The sequence below is a fragment of the Balaenoptera musculus genome, chromosome 1 (genome assembly GCF_009873245.2).
Source record: "Balaenoptera musculus isolate JJ_BM4_2016_0621 chromosome 1, mBalMus1.pri.v3, whole genome shotgun sequence".
Lineage (NCBI taxonomy): Eukaryota > Metazoa > Chordata > Mammalia > Artiodactyla > Balaenopteridae > Balaenoptera > Balaenoptera musculus.
Window position 1 is genome coordinate 705,664 of NC_045785.1, and position 25,347 is coordinate 731,010.

Below are 25,347 nucleotides of genomic sequence, written 5' to 3' on the forward strand. Positions count from 1 at the left end.
ACCGCAATGAGAAGCCCACGCACCGCAACAAAGAGTAGCCCCTGCTCGCTGCAACTAGAGAAAGCCCGGGTGCAGCAACGAAGACCCAACGCAGCCAAAAAATAAATAAATTTTTAATAAATAAATAAATAAATAAATAATTTCAACTTACAAAGAGTTGCAAGAATAATACAAAGAACTGGATACCCTTGCCCAGATTCACCGCCAACACTGTGACATTTATTGCCCCCATTTCATAAAAACATATTGGAATTTTTTTCTGAATTGTGTGGCCTCACCTTTATCTGTATCATCTGCTGATATTCCAACCAAGATTTGATTTGCAAAAGGGGCTCTTCTGCTTTCTACTGAAAGAAGTTGGAGAAACACTGCTCTTGTCCAGAATGTGGACCATCATCTCTGGGACCTTAACCCTTCATGCTGAACACTGGATGAAGACTTTGAAGAGAAAACCCTTCTCTGGATCAATTTGTTTGAAAACAACTTTGAGCTTAAAAATGAGAGATGGGCAAAACTGTAACAAAAACCAGGTTCTTAAAAAAAAGAAACCCTGAAGAAATTTAAATATTGTACTTTAAAAACTGGTAAGAATCAATTACGTCAAAATTACCTTAATTCCGAAGTGCTTCCGGTCTGGTCTCCAAAACATGTAAAATTGTCTGCAACAGAGAAAAGGCTGTATTTGCATTGATTCAGGTTGTGAGGCACAATATTCCATACATTTTAAGAAGCACATAATTCCGCCCCTTCCCCATCACCATTTCTTGCCCCCAAATCACTTTACTTATTAGTACTTTGTATTAACTTAGTGGTAAGTTTTTCGGTGTGGAAAAGAAGAAATCTGATCTCAATTTCTTTAAAAAAAAAGAAAAATCCTTAGAAATGCCTCAGGGAAAATACCTTGAATTAAACTGAAAAGCATCAGGGGGAAGGGGTGTTTAGAATCCTGTTACTACAAAAATTATAGTAACAGCAACAGAAAAAAACACTGCAATTCAAGAGCTTCTAAGAGTAACCTTCCCCAGACTTTCCCGTCTGGCCCGCAGAGGATCTCATGTGAATGTCAAAGAAGCCACGGGCTGACTGTTCCCTATGTGCAGGTAAGTCAACCTGGGCACATCTCCAGCCCATTCCTCTGGCCCAGTCCAGCTGCTGCGGTGCCGTCCAAAGATGTGGCCCTGGATGTCCAGGAGGCCAGAGCAGCAGACACAGCAACAAGCCTCTGGACTTGCCTCTCATCACACTGCAGCCAGTGCGAAAAAATATTTACTTCTAGATTTCTTCTGAAATACCTGCTTGTTCTTTCCCAGAAACTAAATTTCAATACACTTAAAGATGTTCTGGGTAATCTCTCCAAAATACTCTGTGAAAAGGCCGCTTTTGGATATTTCACAGGTTACCTCTTGTCTATTGATCAATTCTCTATTACGTTTACAAACTCAGTGCATGCCTCTAACCTGGGGGTCAGGAGAGGCATCAACAAGCTGACATCCCCCAGTTGAACTATGAATTCTAAGGCATTTATTTATAACAAAATAGTTTTGTTTTCGAATTATGCTCGAATGCTGCTTATGTTATAAGCAAGCACATACTTTTCTGGCAGTAGAAGTGGGCATGGAAGAAAACAGTGTGGTGGTTCCTCAAAAAGTTAAACACAGAATCACCATACAACCCAGCAATTCTACTTGTAGGTATACATCCAAAAGAACTGAAAACAGGTATTTGATACATGTACACATATGTTCACAGAAGCACTATTCACAACAGCCGAAAGGTGGCAACAGCCCAAATGTCCATCAACAGATGAATGCATAAACAAAATGTGGTACACCCACACAATGGAATCTTATTCATCCATAAAAAGGAATGAAGTACTGATACACGTACAACGTGGATGGTCCTTGAAAACATTACACTACGTGAAGAAGCCAGACACAAAAGGTCACATATTGTACGACTCTGTTTATGTGAAATATCCAGAACACGCAAATCCACGGAGACAGAATGCAGTAGCTGCCAGGGGCTCTGCGTGCGATGGACAACTGCTCGACGGATACAATCCTTCTGGGGTGACAAAAATGTTTTGGAATTAGGTAGAGGTAGTGGCTGCACAACACTGTGAATTACTAAAATGCCACTGAATTGTTCACTTTAAAATGGTTTTGTTATTATGAATTTTACCTCGGGGTGGGGGGAGGAGTAAGTGCTGTTAAAGGTACTTGAAAAAACCAAACCAAACCAGTGGGTGTGGAAGAAGTTGGAGACAGAGGCAAACTATGGCTCTCGCCCCCATGAACCCTCTGAGCCAGGCTCCCAGGAGTGCACACCCAAGGCTTCATGAAGCCATGAAACTGAAAGCCGGGGAATCTCAACCTTGGCACAACTGATGGTTTTTTTTTACATTTATTATTTTATTTATTTATTTATTTATTTATTATTTTCGGCTGCATTGGGTCTTCGTTGCTGCGCACGGTCCTTCTCTAGTTGCAGTGAGCGGGGGCTACTCTTCGTTGCGGTGCGCGGGCTTCTCACTGCGGTGGCTTCTCTTGTTGTGGAGCACGGGCTCTAGGCGCGCGGGCTTCAGTAGCTGTGGCACGCGGGCTCTAGACCGCAGGCTCAGTAGTTGTGGCGCACGGGCTTAGTTGCTCTGCAGCATGTGGGATCTTCCCGGACCAGGGCTTGAACCCGTGTCCCCTGCATTGGCAGGCGGATTCTTAACCACTGTGCCACCAGAGAAGCCCCACAACTGACATTTTAGATTGGCTTGTTCTCTGTGGTGGGGGCCGTCCTGTCTTCTGTAGGATATTCAGCAGCTGGCTGGCCTCAGCATCCCCTTCCCCAGCTGTGACAACCCCAAATTTCCAGACACCACTAGATGTCCCATGGGGAGAGCAATACTAGCCCCAGGTGAGAGCCACTCCTTTAAGGAAACTGTCACAATCACCCCGATCTCCAAATGTAAGTCCTTTCACGTATTTTCCACATCAAGAGACAGACAGAAGAAAGTAAAATAGAAAAATGTATCATCGTTTGCTCTAATTCAAAGGCCTAGATTGCCTTGTGGCTCAAGGCATGAAACAAAGTTCAAGCTCCCTACTCTTTGGAAGAGAAGACAGGGAGCTAATTCCCAGAGAGCACTGACCCTCCAGCTCACAGAGGATGCTGAGAGCACCACCAAACCACCTCCCCCTGATTCACACGGACAGCTGTCTGGACTCATTTCTAGCTAAAAATAAGACCCAAGTGGGGGTCTTTTTCTGACTGCCCAGCCCACAGAACCCAGCATAGAGAACAAGACCACTGTCTTAGCAGCACACATTCGTGTGATCCTAAACTAGGGGTACCACTTTTACAGAAAATCAGAAAACCAGGGATTTAAAAAACCAAAGGCTACATTTTACAAAGCTACCACACCTACTAGAGGCAAAAGGTACAGTGGCAAGTGAGCCCCACCTTTAGACCCCTAAGAGCTGAGCACACTAGACTAATGAGCCTGGCTGACGGGTTTCCAGGGCCCACAGGGGAGGGGGCAGCGCATGGCCAGACAGTCAGGAGAAAAGACGGTTCTCAGGCAGCAGGCTGGCAGGGAGGACGCTCCATGGTTACTCTGAAGCCCAGCCACGAGGGGTGCTGCTATAGAGTGGAAGTAAGGGGTGGCATGAGTACATGCTGAATTTTTCTCTATTTAATGTTCTTAGAAAGAGACCTAGTTAGAAAGAGAAGTTGGAGGAAGATACAAACCTAAAATTCAAGAAAAAGGTACAACCGTTTATAGACCAATTTTTAGTCAAATTTTAAATATGTGAAATAAAATTCAAATCACAGATTTAACAGAGTAACAACTCTATCATGATTTTTATGAGCAAACCAAACACTTTTAATATTCCAAATAAACAATGCCTCGCCTACCCCGACACTGCTTTTAGACCATCTTCCTTTGGCCGGTGGCAGCCTCCTGGAAGGAGGGCATGAGCCCTGTATCCCTCCCTCTTATCCTCTGTACACGGTCTGCCTATGCAAACCCGTGCCGCACAAAGCTTCCAGACCACTCCCTCACAGAGGGACCAGACAGCCGCACACCACACCCTCCCTGCCCAGTACTGCTTCAGGCTGCCTCTGGCTGCACCTCAAACACTAGTCTTTGAAGTCTACCCAATACCTTGGCTTAATTTTAAGTGATTTATGGGTCAAATCCCTTGACCATCCATTCACTCAACAGCTACTTCCATGCCTATAATGTGAGATAGTGTGCTAATGCTGAAAACACATGTCAACAACCAGGTATGTGAGCCACCTACATGGGTCTTACAGTCTAGTGGAGAAAGCATGAAAAATTATCTTATGAGGTACAGAGAGAAAAAAGAGAGAGGCACTGTACCAATACAAACTAAACTAATAAAAATCAAGAAGGGCTACTTTCTACAGACCTCCAATTATAAAATAAGACATGGCATGTAATATACAGCATAAGGAGTACGGTCAGTAATTATCGTGATAGCTTTTGTATGGGGACAGAGGGTTACTAGACTTACTGTGGGGATCATTTCATAACATATACAAGCGTCACACCACTGTGTACTGCACCTGAAACTAACGTAATATTGTACATCAACGTCCTTCGGTAAAAAGGAAAGGGCTAGTTTCACACAGAGCTGTGTGGTACGGGCACAGTTCTGGAAATGCACGCACAGGCCAGGACCCCGAGGTTCAGAGAGCAGAGCGCTGAAGCAGGTGTGCAGCTGACCCGACCCCGGCTCTGGGGTCAGAGGGAATGGGCCCTGCCCCCAGCCCAGAGAGGCCACTGCACAAAAGCTGGGGTGGACTCTGAGCCCTTCTCAGTGGCCAGGGGCACCACAGTCCGCTCAAGGCGCTCAAGAGCCAAGGCAGTTCTATTCCCAAGATTTTTTTTTTTTTTTTGGCTGTGTTGGGTCTTGGTTGCTGCGCGTGGGCTTTTCTCTAGTTGCGGCGAGCGGGGGCTACTCTTCGTTGCGGTGCGTGGGCTTCTCATTGCGGTGGCTTCTCTTGTTGCGGAGCACAGGCTCTAGGCGCATGGTCTTCAGTAGTTATGGCACGCAGGCTCTGCAGTTGTGGCACACGGGCTTAGTTGCTCCGCGGCATGTGGGATCTTTCCCGCACCAGGGATCGAACACGTGTCCCCGGCGTTGGCAAGCGGATTCGTAACCACTGCGCCACCAGGGAAGCCATGTTCCCAGGATTTTATTAGGCTAATATCCTTAGAGCAGATTTTAAAAGATGGAATTATTATATGTCAAAGATTAGGCACTTTAAGGCTCCTGATAAGATCAACTGAGCCTATGTTTTGATTCAGTACAGTTGTTAATTTAGCAATATTAAATCTCTCTGTGATGAACTTCTTTGTACACACATAATCTAGTATCATGAAATTTTAAGTATCAAATACTAGCATTTGTATGAGTATTGTTATTCCAACATTTTTCAAAATCTAAAAACTGAGTCCTCTTGAGATATACCTAGAGAAGTCCTTTACTGGGGACATTAAAATTTCAAATCAAGCAAAGGTACACCTGTTGGGAATGATTCCTTCTATATCCATATAACCCCACACATATGCCCTGTTACTTATCTGTAATTCTGAGATCCGTAAACCCGGCCAGAACAGACATAAGGGCATTAACTAGCCTTTATCCTGTTCAGTGTGAACGGTCATACATTTTATCACAAGCTTTAAGGTGTCTGATTATAAGTCTTGCTGGGGGCACTGTGCATGTGTGATATACACACCACTTCATCTTTCTAAACCCTGAAAAAGGCTGAATTCTAGAACACATCCAGTCCTAAGAGTTTTGCATAAAGGACTGGGGGCTTGTAAGAGACAAAGTAAACTTCTCAGTTCTGAATAATTCTCTAGTACAAACCTGTCCTGAAGAGGCAGAATGTGAAATGATAATGTGAAGGAGGTCCCCTAGCCAAATTTAGGAATAAATCTGAGGGTAAAAAGGAATAATAATTATAACAGAATATATATTACTGAAAAAAAAATGAACACACAAGTACACAATAACACTCAAGTAATAAATAAAACAGAAAGAAACAAGAAGAAAGGTGAAGCGTTTCTTTAAAAGCTTTTCTACAAACAAATATAGAAGGAATGACAGGTTTAGGGCTCTGGAGTCGCCGCAGATGCAGGCAAAGACCACCCACCTGGGGGTGCTGAAATCAGTGGGTGAAAGTGTATGAAGTTACAAGGAAGTCACAAGGACTAAAACTATCACTCACAGATTATTTCTTCACTGTAAAAAGGAAAAGTTATTACAGTTAAGAAATCTGGGGACTTCCCTGGTGGCGCAGTGGTTAAGAATCCGTCTGTCAACGCAGGGGACACGTGTTCGATCCCTGGTCCAGGAAAGATCCCACATGCTGCGGAGCAACTAAGCCCGTGCGCCACAACTACTGAGCCTGCGCTCTAGAGCTCGCGAGCCACAACTACTGAGCCTGCACTCTACAGCCTGCGAGCCACAACTACTACCCGCTCGCATAGAGCCCGTGCTCCGCAACAAGAGAAGCCACCGCAATGAGAAGCCCGTGCACCGCAACGAAGAGTAGCCCCAGCTCGCCGCAACTAGAGAAAGCCCGCGCACAGCAACGAAGACCCAACACAGCCAAAAATAAATAAATAAATAAATAAATAGATAGATAGATAGATAGATAGATAGATAGAAAAGAAAAGAAATCTGGTGTCATCACCTTAATCAAGTGATTAAATGTAGTATTACCAATAATGGAACAAACCAAGATTAGGGATCTCATGATATGATAAGATGAGAAGTACAGGTCACCTATGGGGCATTTTTGCCAAAAGTATTTTGCCTGCATCCAATCATGAGGAAATAATTTGTAAAAATCCAGAATGTGAGACATTACAAGTAATTGACCTGAACTCTTCAAAACTGCCAAAGTTAAGGACAGACAAAAAGGTGGGAAGACTGCTCAAGATGTAGTGACCCTCAGGAGACAAGATAACAAAATGTGCAACACATGAACTTGATTAAACCCTGAATTTGAATAAAGGGCATGAAGACATTCTGAAGAAAACTGAAGAAATCTAAATGTGGACTTGGATTAGGCATTAGTGAATCAATGTTAAGATTTGGGGTATAATGAAACTACTGTGGATATGTAAAAGAACATCCTTGTTCTTGGGACAGGCTGGAGTTGTAAAGAATAAAGTATCATGACACAACAATCAAATGCTTCACCAAAAAAGCAGAGACAGAGAAAGAAAATGTTACAAATTACCCAACCTTGGTGAAAGGTACAGAATGTTCACTGACCTATTCTTTCAACTTTCTGTAGCTTCAAAAGTTATTCAAAATTAAAAGCTGGGGAAGGGAAATACTATGACCAACAGAGGGCAAATATAGATTTTAAAAATATGCCCTTGCAGTGATCAAATGAAAGATGGGATGACTTGAAGATAAAGTCAGAGAAAATAACTTATTTTATAACTATTTTTTTTGACTTTTCCACTGACCAATACAGTAAGAAAAAGCTTTAGTAGCTGGAAAACTTGGTACAACCTCAAGATTTAATGACTCAATCAATGCATTTTGATTTTTAAGAGTGTACTTTCAAAAAAAGATGAATTAATATTTAACTTTTAATTTTTCATATTTAATTAATTTTTATTCATTTTAACAGTGTTTTGTTATTTTTCTCAGGCTGGCTAGAGGTTTATCAATATGATTTTTTCAAAGGACCAATTTTCAGTTTCACTGATTTTTCCTACTGTGTTTCTGCTTTCAGTTTCACAAAATTCTGCTCATTGTCATTATTTTCTTCCTTGTGCTTGTTTTGAAATCAATGTGCTCTTCTTTTAGTTTCTTAAGGTAGAAGCTTAGATTAGTGAGACCTTTTCTGTTTTCTGTAGTAAGCATTTAATTCTACAGATTTCCCTATAAGCACTGCTTTCACTATGCCCCACAAATGTTGATATGTTTTGTTTTCACTTTCATTCAAATTAAGATTTTCAAGTTTCCCTTATGATGTCATCTTTAATTTTCAACTACCTGGGGACTTTCCAGACAGCATTCTGTTACTGTTCTCTAATTTAACTCCACTGCAATCACAGCTACTGTCTAGCCCCTGGCAGGTCCAACTGCTGGGTCCTCCTCAAGTCTGGCTTCCATTGATTCCTTTATCTCTTAACAACAGATCACTTTCTGTGTATCACATATAATTTTTCACTGTGCACCAGAGAAAAGCAACAGAAACCAAAGTAAACAGTATCTACGCCTACGGACGGGACACCCCTTCTTCTGTGGGGCCATCAGTACGGAAAATTAAGTCAATCTACTCTTCAGCTGAGTTGCACGCAGGTTTTGTAATCCTCAGCACGCCACAGCCTTCAGATTTCTTCAACAGTAAACTGCCTTCACCTTCACGACACTAGAATACTGTTCTCAAAAATTATTGGCCAAAGAAGAAATATACCCCTCTCAAACCCGCTGCAGGCCGGAAGTGAGGCAGAAAAGCAAGTCATCCAACTTCTGCTCAAAATTCAGATTCACATGAAGATGAAAACAAATGTGCAGGCTGCCTCAGTTTGAGGATGAGCCTTCAACTTTATTTTGGCAGAAAGGTGGGTGTTTGCTAAACTGAAAAAAAAAAAAAAAAACCCAACATACTGCGATAGAATATATAATAAGGACTCCCTCAAAGTTAACGTTCTGTCCCACACGGTACACATGGTCTTTGGCAGAGAACACACCTTGCCCCACAGCCACAAAGGCTCCCTTAACCCCGTTTCCCAGGAGGCTGGGGCTCTGCCTTGCTTCCGCTCGTGTGTCCAGAGGTTCCTTAATGAATACCTTCAGGTGCTACATTGGATATTCTGTACAAAGCTTGGACTTGCCTGTAGAACACTGCCAGCCACATTCCCAGCATCAAACCACACAGTGATTCCACACAGTGACACCTCAGGGATCTCATGTCTGCACCACCTCCTTCTCATGCATTGTGAAAATGAAAGAACACACTGGGGCTGCAGTTTCCACCATCAAAGTCTGGGAACCAGCTCTGTATGAAGGTGCACCAGGGGCAGGAGAGGTGCACAGGAACACTTGTGATGCTCCTACCTAAAACAGTTTTGGCTAACCCTAGTTGCTGAATAATAAGCTTCTAACCATGCTCAGTTTTTTTTTTTTTAATTAATTTATTTATTTTTGGCTGCGTTGGGTCTTTGTTGCTGTGCGTGGGCTTTCTCTAGTTGCGGCGAGCAGGGGCTACTCTTCGTTGCGGTGCATGGGCTTCTCATTGCAGTGGCTTCCCTTGTTGCGGAGCACGGGCTCTAGGTGCGCGGGCTTCAGTAGTTGTGGCTCGCAGGCTCTACAGCGCAGGCTCAGTAGTTGTGGCGCATGGGCTTAGCTGCTCCGCGGCATGTGGGATCTTTCCCGGACCAGGGCTCTAACCTGTGTCCCCTGCACTGGTAGGTGGATTCTTAACCACTGCGCCATCAGGGAAGCCCTCAATTGTTTTTTAAATTATCCTGTATTTTCTTGTGTTCATTAAAAGCTTAAAAAAACACACACAGGGCTTCCCTGGTGGCGCAGTGGTTAAGAATCCGCCTGCCAATGCAGGGGACACGGGTTCAAGCCCTGGTCCAGGAAGATCCCACATGCCGCGGAGCAACTAAGCCCGTGCGCCACAACTCCTGAGACTGCGCTCTAGAGCCCACGAGCCACAACTACTGAGCCCACGTGCCACAACTACTGAAGCTCGTGTGCCTAGAGCCCATGCTCCACAACGAGAGAAGCCACCGCAATGAGAAGCCCGCGCACCGCAACGAAGAGTAGCCCCCTCTCGCCACAACTAGAAAAAGCCCGCGCGCAGCAACGGAGACCCAATACAGCCAAAAAAAAAAAAAAAAAAAAAAAAAATAAAAAAAAAAAAACAAAAAAAAAAAACAAAAAAAAACCACACACACACACACTTCACTGTGGTTTCCACATGAGACGGTAAATCTTTGGAGGAAAAGTTATGAGGTAAACTACTTATTTTTTGCAGAAGGGTGGTTAACTATGCAATATGACCTGCAAAGAGTTCCAACTGGGAATGTAAATTGATACAGCCACTATGGAGAAGAGTATGGAGGTTCCTTAAAAAAGTAAAAACAGAATTACTATATGACCCAGCAATCCCAACACTGGGCATATACCCAGAGAAAACCGTAATTCAAAAAGACACATGCGGGGCTTCCCTGGTGGCGCAGTGGTTGAGAATCTGCCTGCCAATGCAGGGGACACGGGTTCAACCCCTGGTCCGGGAAGACCCCACATGCCGCGGAGCAACTAAGCCTGTGCGCCACAACTACTGAGCCCATGTGCCGCAACTACTGAAGCCCATGCGCCTAGAGCCCGTGCTCCACAACGAGAGAAGCCACTGCGATGAGAAGCCAGCACACGGCAACGAAGAGGAGCCCCCGCTCGCGGCAACTAGAGAAAGCCCGCGCGCAGCAACGAAGACCCAACACCGCCAAAAATGAATAAATAAAATAAATACATTTATTAAAACAGAAAAAAGACACATGCACCCAATGTTCATTGCAGCACTATTTACAATAGCCAGGTCATGGAAGCAACCTAAATGTCCATCAACAGAGGAATGGATAAAGAAAATATGGTACATATATACAATGGAATATTACTCAGACATAAAAGGGAATGAAATTGGGTCATTTGCAGAGACGTGGATGGATCTAGCGACTGTCATACAGAGTGAAGTAAGTCAGAAAGGGAAAAACAAATATCGTATATTAACGCATATATGTGGAACCTAGAAAAATGGTACAGGTGAACCGGTTTGCAGGGCAGAAACAGACACACAAATGTAGAGAACAAACGTATGGACACCACGGGGGGAAAGTGGCAGGGGTGGTGGGATGAATTGGGAGATTGGGATTGACATGTATACACTAATATGTATAAAATGGATAACTAATAAGAACCTGCTGTATAAAAATATAAAATAAAATTCAAAAAAAAAAAAAAAGGGCTTCCCTGGTGGCGCAGTGGTTGAGAGTCTGCCTGCCAATGCAGGGGACATGGGTTCGAGCCCTGGTCTGGGAAGATCCCACATGCCACGGAGCAACTAGGCCCGTGAGCCACAATTACTGAGCCTGCGCATCTGGAGCCTGTGCTCCGCAACAGGAGAGGCCGCGATAATGGGAGGCCTGCGCACCGCGATGAAGAGTGGCCCCGACTTGCCACAACTAGAGAAAGCCCTCGCACAGAAACGAAGACCCAACACAGCCATAAATAAATAAATAAAATAAAAAAAAATTAAACTTTAAAAAAAAAAAAAAAAAAAAAAGAGCTCCAACTTTTTCCCCAACTTTGGTTTGCCTAGGAAAATAGCTCAAATTTTGCAATAAAAAACTAACTTTACTATCAAGCACAGTAGTAACTGCTGAACATTTGGCATGTTTTGGGGGGAAGAAGTATGCAAATACAGCCAGGGATACATCAATATGGAAAAATGGATAGAAGCAGCAACATGCTCAGAGCACTTTAAATCCAACACAGAAACAGGAGGCACAACCATAGCACTGACAGTCTCCTCCCAGGGCTGCCTCTATTTCCAGACTGAAACGATGTGCCAAGCGCCCAGCACAATGACTGAAGAGACACTGAAATCAAGCTACATCATGTTTCAGAACTCCAGAAGCAAAAGTAAGATTCTAAAAGCTTCCAGATGGAGAAAATCAGTGGTATACAAAGGATTAAGAATCAACAGCTCTGAATTCCCAACAGCAACACTGGAAACTGGGAGAAAACAGAGCAATGTCCTGAACTAATTCCAAGCAAGAACTGTATACTCAAAATTATCAATCCTAAGGTCAGAATAAAGACATACAAAGTCTAGGAAGCTACTAAAGGATATTTTCCCCCAAAAGGGGAAGAAATGAGGAAGACATCATCACATCTGGAACTCAGGAGATCCAGAGGAAACATGATTTCCTGCTCTTTCTTTTGTGGACCTTAGATTCGGTGGTTAATGCGCTCTTTGATACAGTAATGATATTCCGATACACTGACCATCCCAGAAGGTCTGACCCACATGGCACTCAGGTGTGTTATCAGGCACTGCTCTGAGCCCTGTGCCTACTGTTCCTCTAAGGCCCACAGCAATTTAATGAGCAAGCATTAGGAGTGTACCCACTATGTTACGGATAGCTAAACTGATAGAGCCTAAGACCCCAAACTAGATTTTAAACATGTATCTGGAAAAAAGACATAGGTCAAATTATTGTTAACCAACCCTAAAATTTATCAGGTACTTACTACATGCCAAATGCTATGCTGCTAAGTACTTTATACACATCATCTGATTAATTCCTCAATAACCCAACGAGTACATACTGTTATCATCATTCCTTGTCATTTCAATTCTGTAAAATTACAGAAAAGACAGCTCAGGCAAAGAAAGGTCAGCAACTAACTCAAAGTTGAACAAAGAGCAAGAGGCACAGTTAGCACTGCACCCAGTGAAGGGACTCAAGCCCAGGGGCTTACGTTGGCACTAAACTTACTGTCATTTTAAAATAATAAGTCTGTGTACATTTTCTAAAAAGAAAGAAAATCAGACACAAAAACTAAATTTGTCCCTTTGCTCAGAATGTCCTTTGGCCTCTCTTCCCCTCTGCCAGGAAACAGCACTCAACCTTAGAGACGGAGCTTTATTAAACCTTCCTGACTGCCCCTCTCCCCAACTACCCAGCCTCCCTCCTGTTCTCTGACCCACTGCCATGTTCCCATCCTACTAGGCTGTAAGCAAGGACTGTGCCTTGCCTTCACCGCTGCTTTGGACACTTTGCTTTGGAGCGGAGGGGTCTGTCACCTTACAGACCACCTTTTCTAAGAGCTGCCCCCATTGTTCCTCCTCCAAACCCTGGTCTTGGGATGGTCCCCTGGCTCCCACTCACCCCAGTCAGAGCTGACCACACCAAGGACAGGTACCCAGCTCAAGTCAGACCAAACACACTGTATCCCCCAATAACGAGGAAACTGAGACTGAGAGTGCAGTGGGCTCTCTGGGTCTGGAAGTGGGACATGAACTGGAGAGCTGTGGCAGGCCGCCCTCCACAGCGTAGACGGAGCAGCAGAAAGAAGAGCAACACAGACGCACAAGAGGGGCACACTCCCCACTGTTCCTGTCCCTTCCCAGGGCCTCTGCACTCCAGTCTTACAATTAATTCTTGTTTTTTCTTTTTTTTTTAATATTTGAATTTTATTTTATTTTTTTATACAGCAGGTTCTTATTAGTTATCAATTTTATACATATTGCTGTATATATGTCAATCCCAATCTCCCAATTCATCCCACCACCACCACCCCCCCGCTTTCTCCCCTCGGTGTCCATACGTTTGTTCTCTACATCTGTGTCTCTATTTCTGCCTTGCAAACCGGTTCGTCTGTACCATTTTTCTAGATTCCACATATATGCAATAATATACGATATTTGTTTTTCCCTTTCTGACTTACTTCACTCTGCATGACAGTCTCTAGGTCCATCCACGTCTCTACATCTTCATGTTTTTTCTTAATCTGGAGCTTCAGTTGGTTCTGCAACCAAATAACTCTACTAAAACTACCTGTATATCATACCTACGCCAGCACCAAGCATCCACTCCCTAAGTGCTTGCAAATAACTCCATGACCTCCTCAGTTTAGGGCTTCACCAACAGTCTCTGCGAGAGGACCCCCAAATTCCCACCTGTCTTATCTTCCAAGCCTGAACCCTTAGCCTCCAGTTACACACCCTTTGCCTCCCACCTGGGGGATGGCAGCAACAGACCCTTAGCCCCCTTACCTGACCGTATGAGCAACACCTGACGTGCCAATCACCTCCTCCTCCTCGAACGCTGGGTGAGGGGATACCATTCTTTTGCTGTCCCCCATCTCCTTGCTACGCCCTTTCCTGACTGCAGCCCGATCCCTAGAATTCTGGCAGTGCAGTGCTCTAAGGGCTCAATCCCCTATCACAGTAACAGGCTTTCCTTTCCAAACCCCTGACGGTGGATTCACTGCCCACTTCCGGCACAGAAAACCCCCTCCCCCCAAGCTGCCACTCAATCCTACCCATCCCCCTGTCTCCCCCCGCCCCGGACTCCACTCCCACTGTCCGGGCCTTTGCCTAGCCTGCTATTAACTTGCTTCCCCAGCCACCTCTTTCCCTCTCCAGCCATCCTATACACCACTGCCTGATTTATCTTTCTGAAGGGCAGCTCTTGACATCTGACTCCAGTCTTCAAGTGCTCCTCCTACAGAAGAAAATCAAACTTTTTAGCCTGGCCTAGTCGAAAGTCCTTGTACCTTACCCACCATACTTTCAGGCACCCTCCCCCAGGATTCTGATTCATCGAGTCTGAGGATGGCCAAATACACGTACACAAACGCTGTGGGTGACCTGGGGCTCTCCGCCAGATTTGGACCAAGATCCTGACCACCAGTCCCTTACAGAGAAATCCGAGAAACATTAATGTATTCTTGCCTTGAAGAGTTAGAGACAACTTTTAAAAAGTAATATATTTCCCCCCAGTCAAGAAAAAGGACATGCTTCCAAAACTTACCAGCTGAAGACATGAGCATCGTATTTCCTATAAAAACTGCAAAACAGAAGGCACTCTGAATTGAAGTGTTTCTGTCATTCAAATTCTAAAGTGTCTGTGATTTATGATGGGAACTAGAAAGAAGCAAGAATCATAGACACTCTGTGCCTTCAGACCATTCAGAATCCGGCAGTGCTCTTTACTGTGAAGCTCAGCTGATGTCTGTGTTTATTATGCGGTCTCTGTTAGAAAAGCATTTCGTGAACCTGTTCTTGTGCCATGCACCAGTTTAGGCCAGACTAAAGCAAGCAGGAATATTTACAGGCATACTTTGTTTTCCTGCACTTCAGAGATACTGCGTTTTTTACAAACTGAAGAGTTGTGACAGCCCCATGTTGAGCAAGTCCATCAGCGCCGTTTTTCCAACAGCAATTACTCACTTTGTGTCTCTATGTCCCATTTTGGTAATTCTTGAAATATTTCAAACTTCTTAATTATTATTATATTTGTTATAGTGCTACTAACTAATGTTACTATTATAACTCACTGAAGGATCAAACAATGATTAGCACTCTTTAGCAATAAAGTATTTTCAATTTAAGGTCTGTATGTTTTTTTAGACATAATGCTATTGCACACTTAGCAGACTACAATATAGTGTAAACACAACTTTTATATGCACTGGGAAACAACCAAAAAAGTCATGTGATTTGTTTTATTGCAATACTCGCTTAACTGTGGTAGCAGAACCGAACCGGCAGTATCCCCAAAGTATGCCTGTACTTCCACTTTGAAAACATATAGCCATGCTATACAGCAGCACTAAAATAGGATGAACGTTTTAAATTGTTTATAAAACATTTAACAATAAACGGTCTTGATATCTGGGCTCACGTTTGTGAGTCTTCATTCTTGCACTCATCACGCCTGTTTCGTGCCAGGCACTGAAGCAGGGTCTCCACACACTGACTTGTCCTTGCCACTCAAGTTTCTCACCTGCTTAAACTAAACACTGATAAACGCAGCCACTTCTTATCTCTCTCTGGATGTGACAGGAGTTGCCAAATTAACTTTGTTTTCTCCATTCCTGGATTTTTACTCCAATTCCTATCCCTCTCTTAAAGGAAACCTTGTTGGTACAAAAAAGCCCAGTCATCAAAAAAGGGGTGAGAAGGGGCACCACAGTAAAGAAGCGGAAACACAACAAAGAAACGGGCATCAAAAATCTGTTTGGAGGACTTCCCTGGTGGTGCAGTGGCTAGGAATCCGCCTGCCAATGCAGGGGACACAGATTCGAGCCCTGGTCCGGGAAGATCCCACATGCCGCGGAGCAACTAAGCCCGTGCGCCACAACTACTGAGCCTGTGCTCTAGAGCCCGCGAGCCACAACTACTGAGCCCACGTGCCACAACTACTGAAGCCCGTGCACCTAGAACCCGTGCTGCACAACAAGAGAAGCCACCGCGCCACAGCAAGGAATGGCCCCCACTCAACACAACTAGAAAAAACCCCATGCAGCAACGAAGACCCAACACAGCCAAAAAGTAAAATAAATAAACAAAAATCTGTTTGAAGGACGATCTATACGTATCATTTTGGTCCCAAACTTTCCTTCCTAATTAAGCTTTAAGCAAGTGAATGCTCAAGATAAAATTCCTTGATTAAAGAATCATTAGTCATAGGAATTCACCAAGAAGCTTACTGAATACAAGAAAACCAAGCTTATAAGCTTATAACCAAGCTTTGGTTATTATAATAACCAAAGTTCCATCTAAGTTATTCATTAATTAGTAAAAAGTAAATGGGAGAGAGGAACCAAGATGGCAGAGTAGAAGAATGTGCTCTTACTCCCTCTTGCGAGAACACCAGAATCACAACTAGCTGCTGGACAATCATCGACAGGAAGACACTGGAACTCACCAAAAAAGATACCCCACGTCCAAAGACAAAGGAGAAGCCACAGTGAGACGGTAGGAGGGGTGCAATCACAGTAAAATAAAATCCCATAACTGGTGGGTGGGTGACTCACAGACTGGCGAACACTTATACCACAGAAGTCCACCCACTGGAGTGAAGGTTCTGAGCCCCACGTCAGGCTTCCCAACCTGGGGGTCCGGCAATAGGAGAGGAGGAATTCCTAGAGAATCAGACTTTGAAGCCTAGTGGGAATTGACTGCAGGACTTCAACAGGACTGGGGAAAACAGAGACTCCACTCTTGGAGGGCACACACAAAGTAGTGTGCACACCGGGACCCAGGGGAAGGAGCAGTGACCCCAGAGGAGACTGAACCAGACCTACCTGCTAGTGTTGGAGGGTCTCCTGCAGAGGCGGGGGGTGGCTGTGGCTCACCGTGGGGACAAGGACACTGGCAGCAGAAGTTCTGGGATGTAGTCCTTGGCGTGAGCCCTCCCAGAGTCCGCCATTAGCCCCACCAAAGAGCCCAGTTAGGCTCCAGTGTTGGGTCACCTCAGGCCAAACAACCAACATGGAGGGAACCCAGCCCCACCCATCAGCAGTCAAGCGGAATAAAGTTTTACGGAGCTCCGACTGCCACAGCAACAGTCAGCTCTACCCACCACCAGAGCCTCCCATCGAGCCTCTTAGATAGCCTCAACCACCAGAGGGCAGACAGCAGAAGCAAGAACAACTACAATCCTGCAGCCTGTGGAACAAAAACCACATTCACAGAAAGACAGACAAGATGAAAAGGCAGAGGGCTATGTACCAGATGAAGGAACAAGATAAAACCCCAGAAAAACAACTAAATGAAGTGGAGATAGGCAACCTTACAGAAAAAGAATTCAGAATAATGACAGTAAAGATGATCCAGGACCTCGGAAAAAGAATGGAGGCAAAGATCAAGAAGATGCAAGAAATGTTTAACAAAGACCTAGAAGAATTAAAGAACAAACAGAGACGAACAATACAATAACTGAAACGAAAACTACACTAGAAGGAATCAATAGCAGAATAACCTGAGGCAGAAGAACGGATAAGTGACCTGGAAGACAGAATGGCGGAAATTCACTGCTGTGGAACAGAATAAAGAAAAAAGAATGACAAGAAACGAAGACAGCCTAAGAGACCCCTTGGACAACATTAAACGCAACAACATTCGCATTATAGGGATCCCAGAAGGAGAAGAGAGAGAGAAAGGACCCGAGAAAATATTTGAAGAGATTATAGTCAAAAACTTCCCTAACATGGGAAAGGAAACAGCCACCTAAGTCCAGGAAGCGCAGCGAGTCCCATACAGGACAAGCCCAAGGAGAAACACGCCGAGACACATAGTAATCAAATTGGCAAAAATTGAAGACAAAGAAAAATTATTGAAAGTAGCAAGGGAAAAATGACAAATAACATACAAGGGAACTCCCATAAGGTTAACAGCTGATTTCTCAGCAGAAATTCTACAAGCCAGAAGGGAGTGGCATGATATACTTAAAGTGATGAAAGGGAAGAACCTACAACCAAGATTACTCTACCCAGCAAGGATCTCATTCAGATTCGATGGAGAAATCAAAAGCTTTACAGACAAGCAAAAGCTAAGAGAATTCAGCACCACCAAACCAACTCTACAACAAATGCTAAAGGAACTTCTCTAAGTGGGAAACACAAGAGAAGAAAAGGACCTACAAAAACAAACCCCCTAAAATTAAGAAAATGGTAATAGGAACATACATATCGATAATTACCTTAAATGTGAATGGATTAAATGCTCCAACCAAAAGACACAGGCTTGCTGAATGGATACAAAAACAAGACCCAAATATATGCTGTCTACAAGAGACCCACTTCAGACCTAGGGACACATACAGACTGAAAGTGAGGGGATGGAAAAAGATATTCCATGCAAATGGAAATCAAAAGAAAGCTGGAGTAGCAGTACTCATATCAGATAAAATAGACTTTAAAACAAAGAATGTTACAAGAGACAAGAAAGAACACTACATAATGATCAAGGGATCAATCCAAGAAGATATAACAATTATAAATATATATGCACCCAACACAGGAGCACCTCAATACATAAGGCAACTGCTAACAGCTATGAAAGAGAAAATCAACAGTAACACAATAATAGTGGGGGACTTTAACACCTCACTTAACACCAATGGACAGATCATCCAAAATGAAAATAAATAAGGAAACAGAAGCTTTAAATGACACAACAGACCAAACAGATTTAATTGATATTTATAGGACATTCCATCCAAAAACAGCAGATTACACTTTCTTCTCAAGTGTGCACAGAACATTCTCCAGGATAGATCACATCTTGGGTCACAAATCAAGCCTCAGTAAATTTAAGACAATTGAAATCATATCAAGCATCTTTTCTCATCACAACGCTATGAGACTAGAAATGAATTACAGGGGAAAAAAACGTAAAAAACACAAACACATGGAGGCTAAACAATACGTTACTAAATAACCAAGAGATCACTGAAGAAATCAAAGAATACCTAGAGACAAATGACAATGAAAACATGATGATCCAAAACCTATGGGATGCAGCAAAAGCAGTTTTAAGAGGGAAGTTTATAGCTATACAAGCCTACCTCAAGAAATAAGAAAAATCTCAAATAAACAATCTAACCTTACACTTAAAGGAACTAGAGAAAGAAGAAGAAACAAAACCCAAAGTTAGCAGAAGGAAAGAAATCATAAAGATCACAGCAGAAATAAATGAAACAGAAACAAAGAAAACAATAGCAAAGATGAATAAAACTAAAAGCTGGTTCTTTGAGAAGATAAACAAAATTGATAAACCATTAGCCAGACTCATCAAGAAAAAGAGAGAGAGGACTCAAATCAATAAAATTAGAAATGAAAAAGGAGAAGTTACAACAGACACCACAGAAATACAAAGCATCCTAAGAGACTACTACAAGCAACCCTATGCCAATAAAACGGACAACCTGGAAGAAATGGACAAATTCTTAGAAAGGTATAACCTTCCAAGACTGAACCAGGAAGAAATAGAAAATATGAACATACCAATCACAAGTAATGAAATTGAAACTGTGATTAAAAATCCTCCAACAAACAGAAGTCCAGGACCAGATGGCTTCACAGGTGAATTCTATCAAACATTTAGAGAAGAGCTAACACCCATCCTTCTCAAACTCTTCCAAAAAATTGCAGAGGAAGGAACACTCCCAAACTCATTCTATGAGGCCACCATCACCCTGATACCAAAACCAGACAAAGATACTACAAAAAAAGAAAATTGCAGACCAATATCACTGATGAATATAGATGCAAAAATCCTCAACAAAATACTAGCAAACGGAATCCAACAGCACATTAAAAGGATCATACACCATGATCAAGTGGGATTTATCCCAGGGATGCAAGGATTCAATATACGCATATCAATCAATGTGATACACCATATTAACAAATTGAAGAAGAAAAACCATATGATCATCTCAATAGATGCAGAAAAAGCTTTTGACAAAATTCAACACCCATTTATGATAAAAACTCTCCAGGAAGTGGGCTCAGATGGAACCTACCTCAACATAATAAAGGCCATATACAACAAACCCACAGCAAACTTCATTCTCAATGGTGAAAAACTGAAAGCATTTCCTCTAAGATCAGGAAGAAGACAAGGATGTCCACTCTCACCACTATCATTCAACATAGTTTTGGCACTCCTAGCCATGGCAATCAGAGAAGAAAAAGAAATAAAAGGAATACAAATTGGAAAAGGAGAAGTAAAACTGTCACTGTTAGCAAAGGACATGATACTATACACAGAGAATCCTAAAAATGCCACCAGAAAACTACTAGAGCTAATCAATGAATTTGGTAAAGTTGCAGGATACAAAATTAATGCACAGAAATCTGTTGCATTCCTGTACACTAATGATGAAAAATCTGAAAGAGAAATTAAGGAAACACTCCCATTTACCATTGCAACAAAAAGAATAAAATACCTAGGCATAAACCTACCTAGGGAGACAAAAGACCTGTATGCAGAAAACTATAAGACACTGATGAAAGAAATTAAAGATGATATCAACAGATGGAGAGATACACCATGTTCTTGGATTGGAAGAATCAATAGTGTGAAAATGACTATACTACCCAAAGCAATCTACAGATTCAATGCAATCCCTATCAAACTACCAATGGCATTTTTTACAGAACTAGAACAAATAATCTTAAAATTTGTATGGAGACACAAAAGACCCTGAATAGCCAAAGCAGTCTTGAGGGAAAAAAAACGAAGCTGGAGGAATCAGACTCCCTGACTTCAGACTATACTACAAAGCTACAGTAAGCAAGACAATATGGTATTGGCACAAAAACAGAAACATAGATCAATGGAACAAGATAGAAAGCCCAGAGATAAACCCACGCACCTATGGTCAACTAATCTATGACAAAGGAGGCAAAGATATACAATGGAGAAAAGACAGTCTCTTCAATAAGTGGTGCTGGGAAAACTGGACAGCTACATGTAAAAGAATGGAATTAGAACACTCCCTAACACCATACACAAAAATAAACTTAAAACGGATTCGAGACCTAAATGTAAGACCGGGCACTATAAAACCCTTAGAGGAAAACATAGGAAGAACACTCTTTGACATAAATCACAGCAAGATCTTTTTTGATCCATCTCCTAGAGTAATGGGAATAAAAACAAAAATAAAAAAATGGGACCTAATGAAACTTAAAAGCTTTTGCACAGCAAAGGAAACCATAAACAAGATGAAAAGACAACCCTCAGAATGGGAGAAAATATTTGCATACGAACCAACAAAGGATTAATCTCCAAAATATATAAACAGCTCATGAAGCTCAATATTAAAGAAACAAACAACCCAATCCAAAAATGGGCAGAAGACCTAAATAGACATTTCTCCAAAGAAGACATACAGATGGCCAAGAAGCACATGAAAAGCTGCTCAACATCACTAATTATTAGAGAAATGCAAATCAAAACTACAATGAGGTATCACCTCACACCAGTTAGAATGGGCATCATCAGAAAATCTACAAACAACAAATGCTGGAGAGGGTGTGGAGAAAAGGGAACCCTCTTGCACTGTTGATGGGAATGTAAATTGATACAGCCACTATTGAGAACAGTATGAAGGTTCCTTAAAAAACTAAAAATAGAATTACCATATGACCCAGCAATCCCACTACTGGGCATATACCCAGAGAAAACCGTAATTCAAAAAGACACATGTACCCCAATGTTCATTGCAGCACTATTTACAATAGCCAGGTCATGGAAGCAACCTTAATGCCCATCGACAGACAAATGGATAAAGAAGATGTGGTACATATATACAATGGAATATTACTCAGCCATAAAAAGGAACGAAATTGGGTCATTTCTTGAGACGTGGATGGATCTAGAGACTGTCATACAGAGTGAAGTAAGTCAGAAAGAGAAAAACAAATATCGTATATTAACACATGTATGTGGAACCTAGAAAAATGGTACAGATGAACCAGTTTGCAGGGCAGAAGTTGAGACACAGATGTAGAGAACAAACGTATGGACACCAAGGGGGGAAAGCTGCGGGGGGGTGGGGATGGTGGTGTGCTGGCGATTGGGATTGACATGTATACATTGATGTGTATAAAATTGATGACTAATAAGAACCTGCTGTATAAAAAAATAAATTAAATTAAATTTAAAAATTAAAAAAAAAAAAAAAGTAAAATGACAGGACTTCCCTGGTGGCGCAGTGGTTAAGAATCTGCCTGCCAATGCAGGGGACACGGGTTTGAGCCCTGGTCCGGGAAGATCCCACATGCCGCGGAGCAACTAAGCCCGTGCGCCACAACTACTGAGCCTGCGCTCTAGAGCCCACGAGCCACAAATACTGAAGCCCGAGCTCCGCAACAAGAGAAGCCACCGCAATGAGAAGCCCACACATCACAAAGAAGAGTAGCCCTCACTCACCGCATCTAGAGAAAGCCCGTGCACAGCAGTGAAGACCCAACACAGCCAAAAATTAATTAATTAATTTAAAAAGTGAATGACATAAATAACTCCCCCACGGTAGGAATAATAAACACTAGGTCACTGTGTTTAAGTCCAGGGTAAGGAAAGCACCCCTTGGACGAAAGCTGGCATTTCCTTGGCCGTGATGGAAGAGTGGGGAGCAGATCTTCCCACAGAACTGGACGGTGTGAGCTCCTGACCCGAAGGGAGTTAAGTGAGGACATGGAATCGCAGAGACCTGAGAGGAGGAGCATCCGCACATGCAGCGCCCGGGACAGGGCCACAGCCACTGGACTCTTCACCCTATTCTTTGTGCCTAGAGTCTGGCGTAGAGGGGCCTCCAAATATTTGTTCACTTTTTTCTTTCCTGAAGGGTATTTCCTCCTCCCAATTATACCTAATGTAGTAATTAAAAACTTGGTGATGCATGGGATGATCAAGAATGTAAATTCTGACAACAGTTGATTTTTTCTTTTAAAGCCCAAAATAACGTTAATTCAGAAAGAAGAGGAAAAAGGTCACGTACTGTTGAACCTTCTGACGGAAGTAACCCAGAAAACAATGGCACCATGAAGACATTCAAGAAAACCAGGTTACATGGACAGCATATTCTGACTTTTAATCATTTACGTACTTTCACTGGATAAATAAATACATTGTCCAATTACCTGTCCCATTTGCCAATGAAAAACCTTAAAGGAAGAAAGAAATTTGACTTATTATTAAGAACTATATCTTTTGGGAAATGGTTAATTCTAGATATGAAAAATTAAACGACTCGATCTCCCCCTACCCTCAACTGCCCCCAAAAATGTTTAACTGGTCTAGTCAAGGCTCTTCTGTCTGCCAAGAAGAGAAAATTCCCACTGGGAATTGGAGAGGGATCTGACAAGTCCCAAGGCCAGGAAGCACAGCAGGCTCCGGGGGGTGTGGGACTGGAAACAAGAAAGGAAAAACAGGAACCAGAGCCCCGTCTGGCCAGCTCTTGGTGACCCTTCTGTTTTGCTGGGTGCACTTTCTATCGTTCACCCTCTCTCTTATACATCGTGCACGGTCCAAAACTGACTGTAATTCCACTGCCCGGTGTCAGCTGTGTCTCTGTGGCACAGGAGGGGACGGCTGCCCCTGCCACAGGGACTATCGATGGGGTCCCTAGAAGAGAACACGGGTAGGCCAAAAACTGACTGGTGTCTTTAATATAGTAACAAACTCACTTTAAGTTACATAAGCACTTATCTCTTCACTCTGGCACTATGTAACTACTTGGCAAAGAGAAGTCATAAAGTATCATACATGAACCGAAATATATGTAGCAAGTAGTAATTCAGTTCCCAAAAACTTATGGTCAACAGACACGTGGCCCAAAAAAAAAAAAAAAAAAAATCAGCAAAACCTCTTTAATATATTTTTTTAAGTACTCATGAGTTTCCCCACTGTCTTATCAACTTATTGTGTCGAAAATAGGAGAATGGGCTATGGCCAAAATCAGAGGACATCTAACGAAGACAGTCACTTGTTATTTTGATAAATCATTTATGTTTTCAGTTCATTTGTCACACCTGTCAAGAAAAATTACAGGCTACCTTCTAAAAGTCCATTTTTAAGTTCCTTAGATGATAAATTTCATTTTTCCAAAAAAGGCACATTATAAATGCCGGCAAGGCCCCTTTAGTCGACAACACTGGTTTTCCTGTGGGTCCTCCAAACTTCCCCTCTGGGGACAGAGAGCCCCAGAGTGACTTAACTTTGATTCCTGGATAGGGAAAGATCCCACCTTCCGCCCTCACCCTGGTATCTCCGGTGGGCAAGCCCCTTCTCCTGGAAACCCCCAACCCCCAAAGGCTTCAGGGCCTAGGTCAGGCAGCCATTAAAACCCCAGCTCCAAAACTGCGTGGAAAGATGCAGCGAACTCCCAGGTTTTAAGATAATTTTAAGTTGTGACAAGCACAGAGAAACTTCACAGGTGAGAGACACCGTGGAAGTGGCTAGCTCCAGACGGTTCACAGTTCCAACAGGAGATGGCGCTGCATCCTTTCCGATGACGTCACATCCTCACAAAGCCGGGTTTTCAGTGGTTGCTTCGATAAAATAGCCAGAAGCACTGCACAAGAATCAAATGAAGACAGCCGTGTCCAGTCAGATTCTGAAGTTTGAGAAGCTATAGTGCCCATTAGTTAACGACAGTGGTTTAGTTAAGAATGAAATAGGGACTTCCCTGGTGGTGCAGTGGTTAAGAATCCATCTGCCACTGCAGGGGACACGGGTTCAAGCCCTGATCCGGGAAGATCCCACATGCTGTGGAGCAGCTAATAAGGCCGTGCACAACTACTGAAGGCCGCACTCTAGAGACTGTGCACCGCAAAGAAGAGTAGCCCCGCTCGCCGCAACTAGAGAAAGCCTGAGCGCAGCAACAAAGACCCAATGCAGCCAAAAAAATAAATAAAATTAATTTAAAAAAAAAGAATAAAATAAAAGTTTCCCTCAATTTTGGGGTATTACTTTTTCAAATGGGTACTAAGTTCTTAGGACATACATACTTAAATTGATTGGACCTAAAAACTCAATAAAGGGAACTTTTAGGTATTTATTTTGGCCTGGGGCACTGTGAAAATCCTAGGAACACTAATGGTGCCATGAATTTGGGAATCTTTGCATGAAGGTTCAAGTCTGGGCCTCAGAGGGAGTGGAGGGGAAGGCAGAGAAGCAGGGAGGGGGTGCCTCACAAACTCACCACCACACTGGGCTCCACCTCCACCCAAAGAGCCTCACCTACCTCTC

General features: G+C 43.0%; 1 protein-coding gene across 7 annotated transcripts in view; it reads right to left on the bottom strand.

Annotated features, from left to right (window-relative positions):
- Positions 1–25,347, bottom strand: part of GNB1 (G protein subunit beta 1) — a 92,297-nt gene that overhangs the window by 41,286 nt on the left and 25,664 nt on the right. For 2 of the 7 annotated variants that reach the window (XR_005017327.1, XM_036832109.1), the window contains exon 1: positions 611–629. The exons of 2 other annotated variants lie outside the window; for them this stretch is intronic. Coding sequence is in view for 1 of the 5 variants with exons in the window: in XM_036832145.1 (XP_036688040.1) it covers positions 611–649 (39 nt within the window). In the remaining 4 variants the exon portion in view is untranslated. Of the gene's footprint in view, positions 1–278; positions 491–610; positions 660–25,347 lie in introns of those variants that run through there. 3 more of the 7 variants (XM_036832110.1, XM_036832145.1, XM_036832127.1) reach the window with 2 other exon arrangements.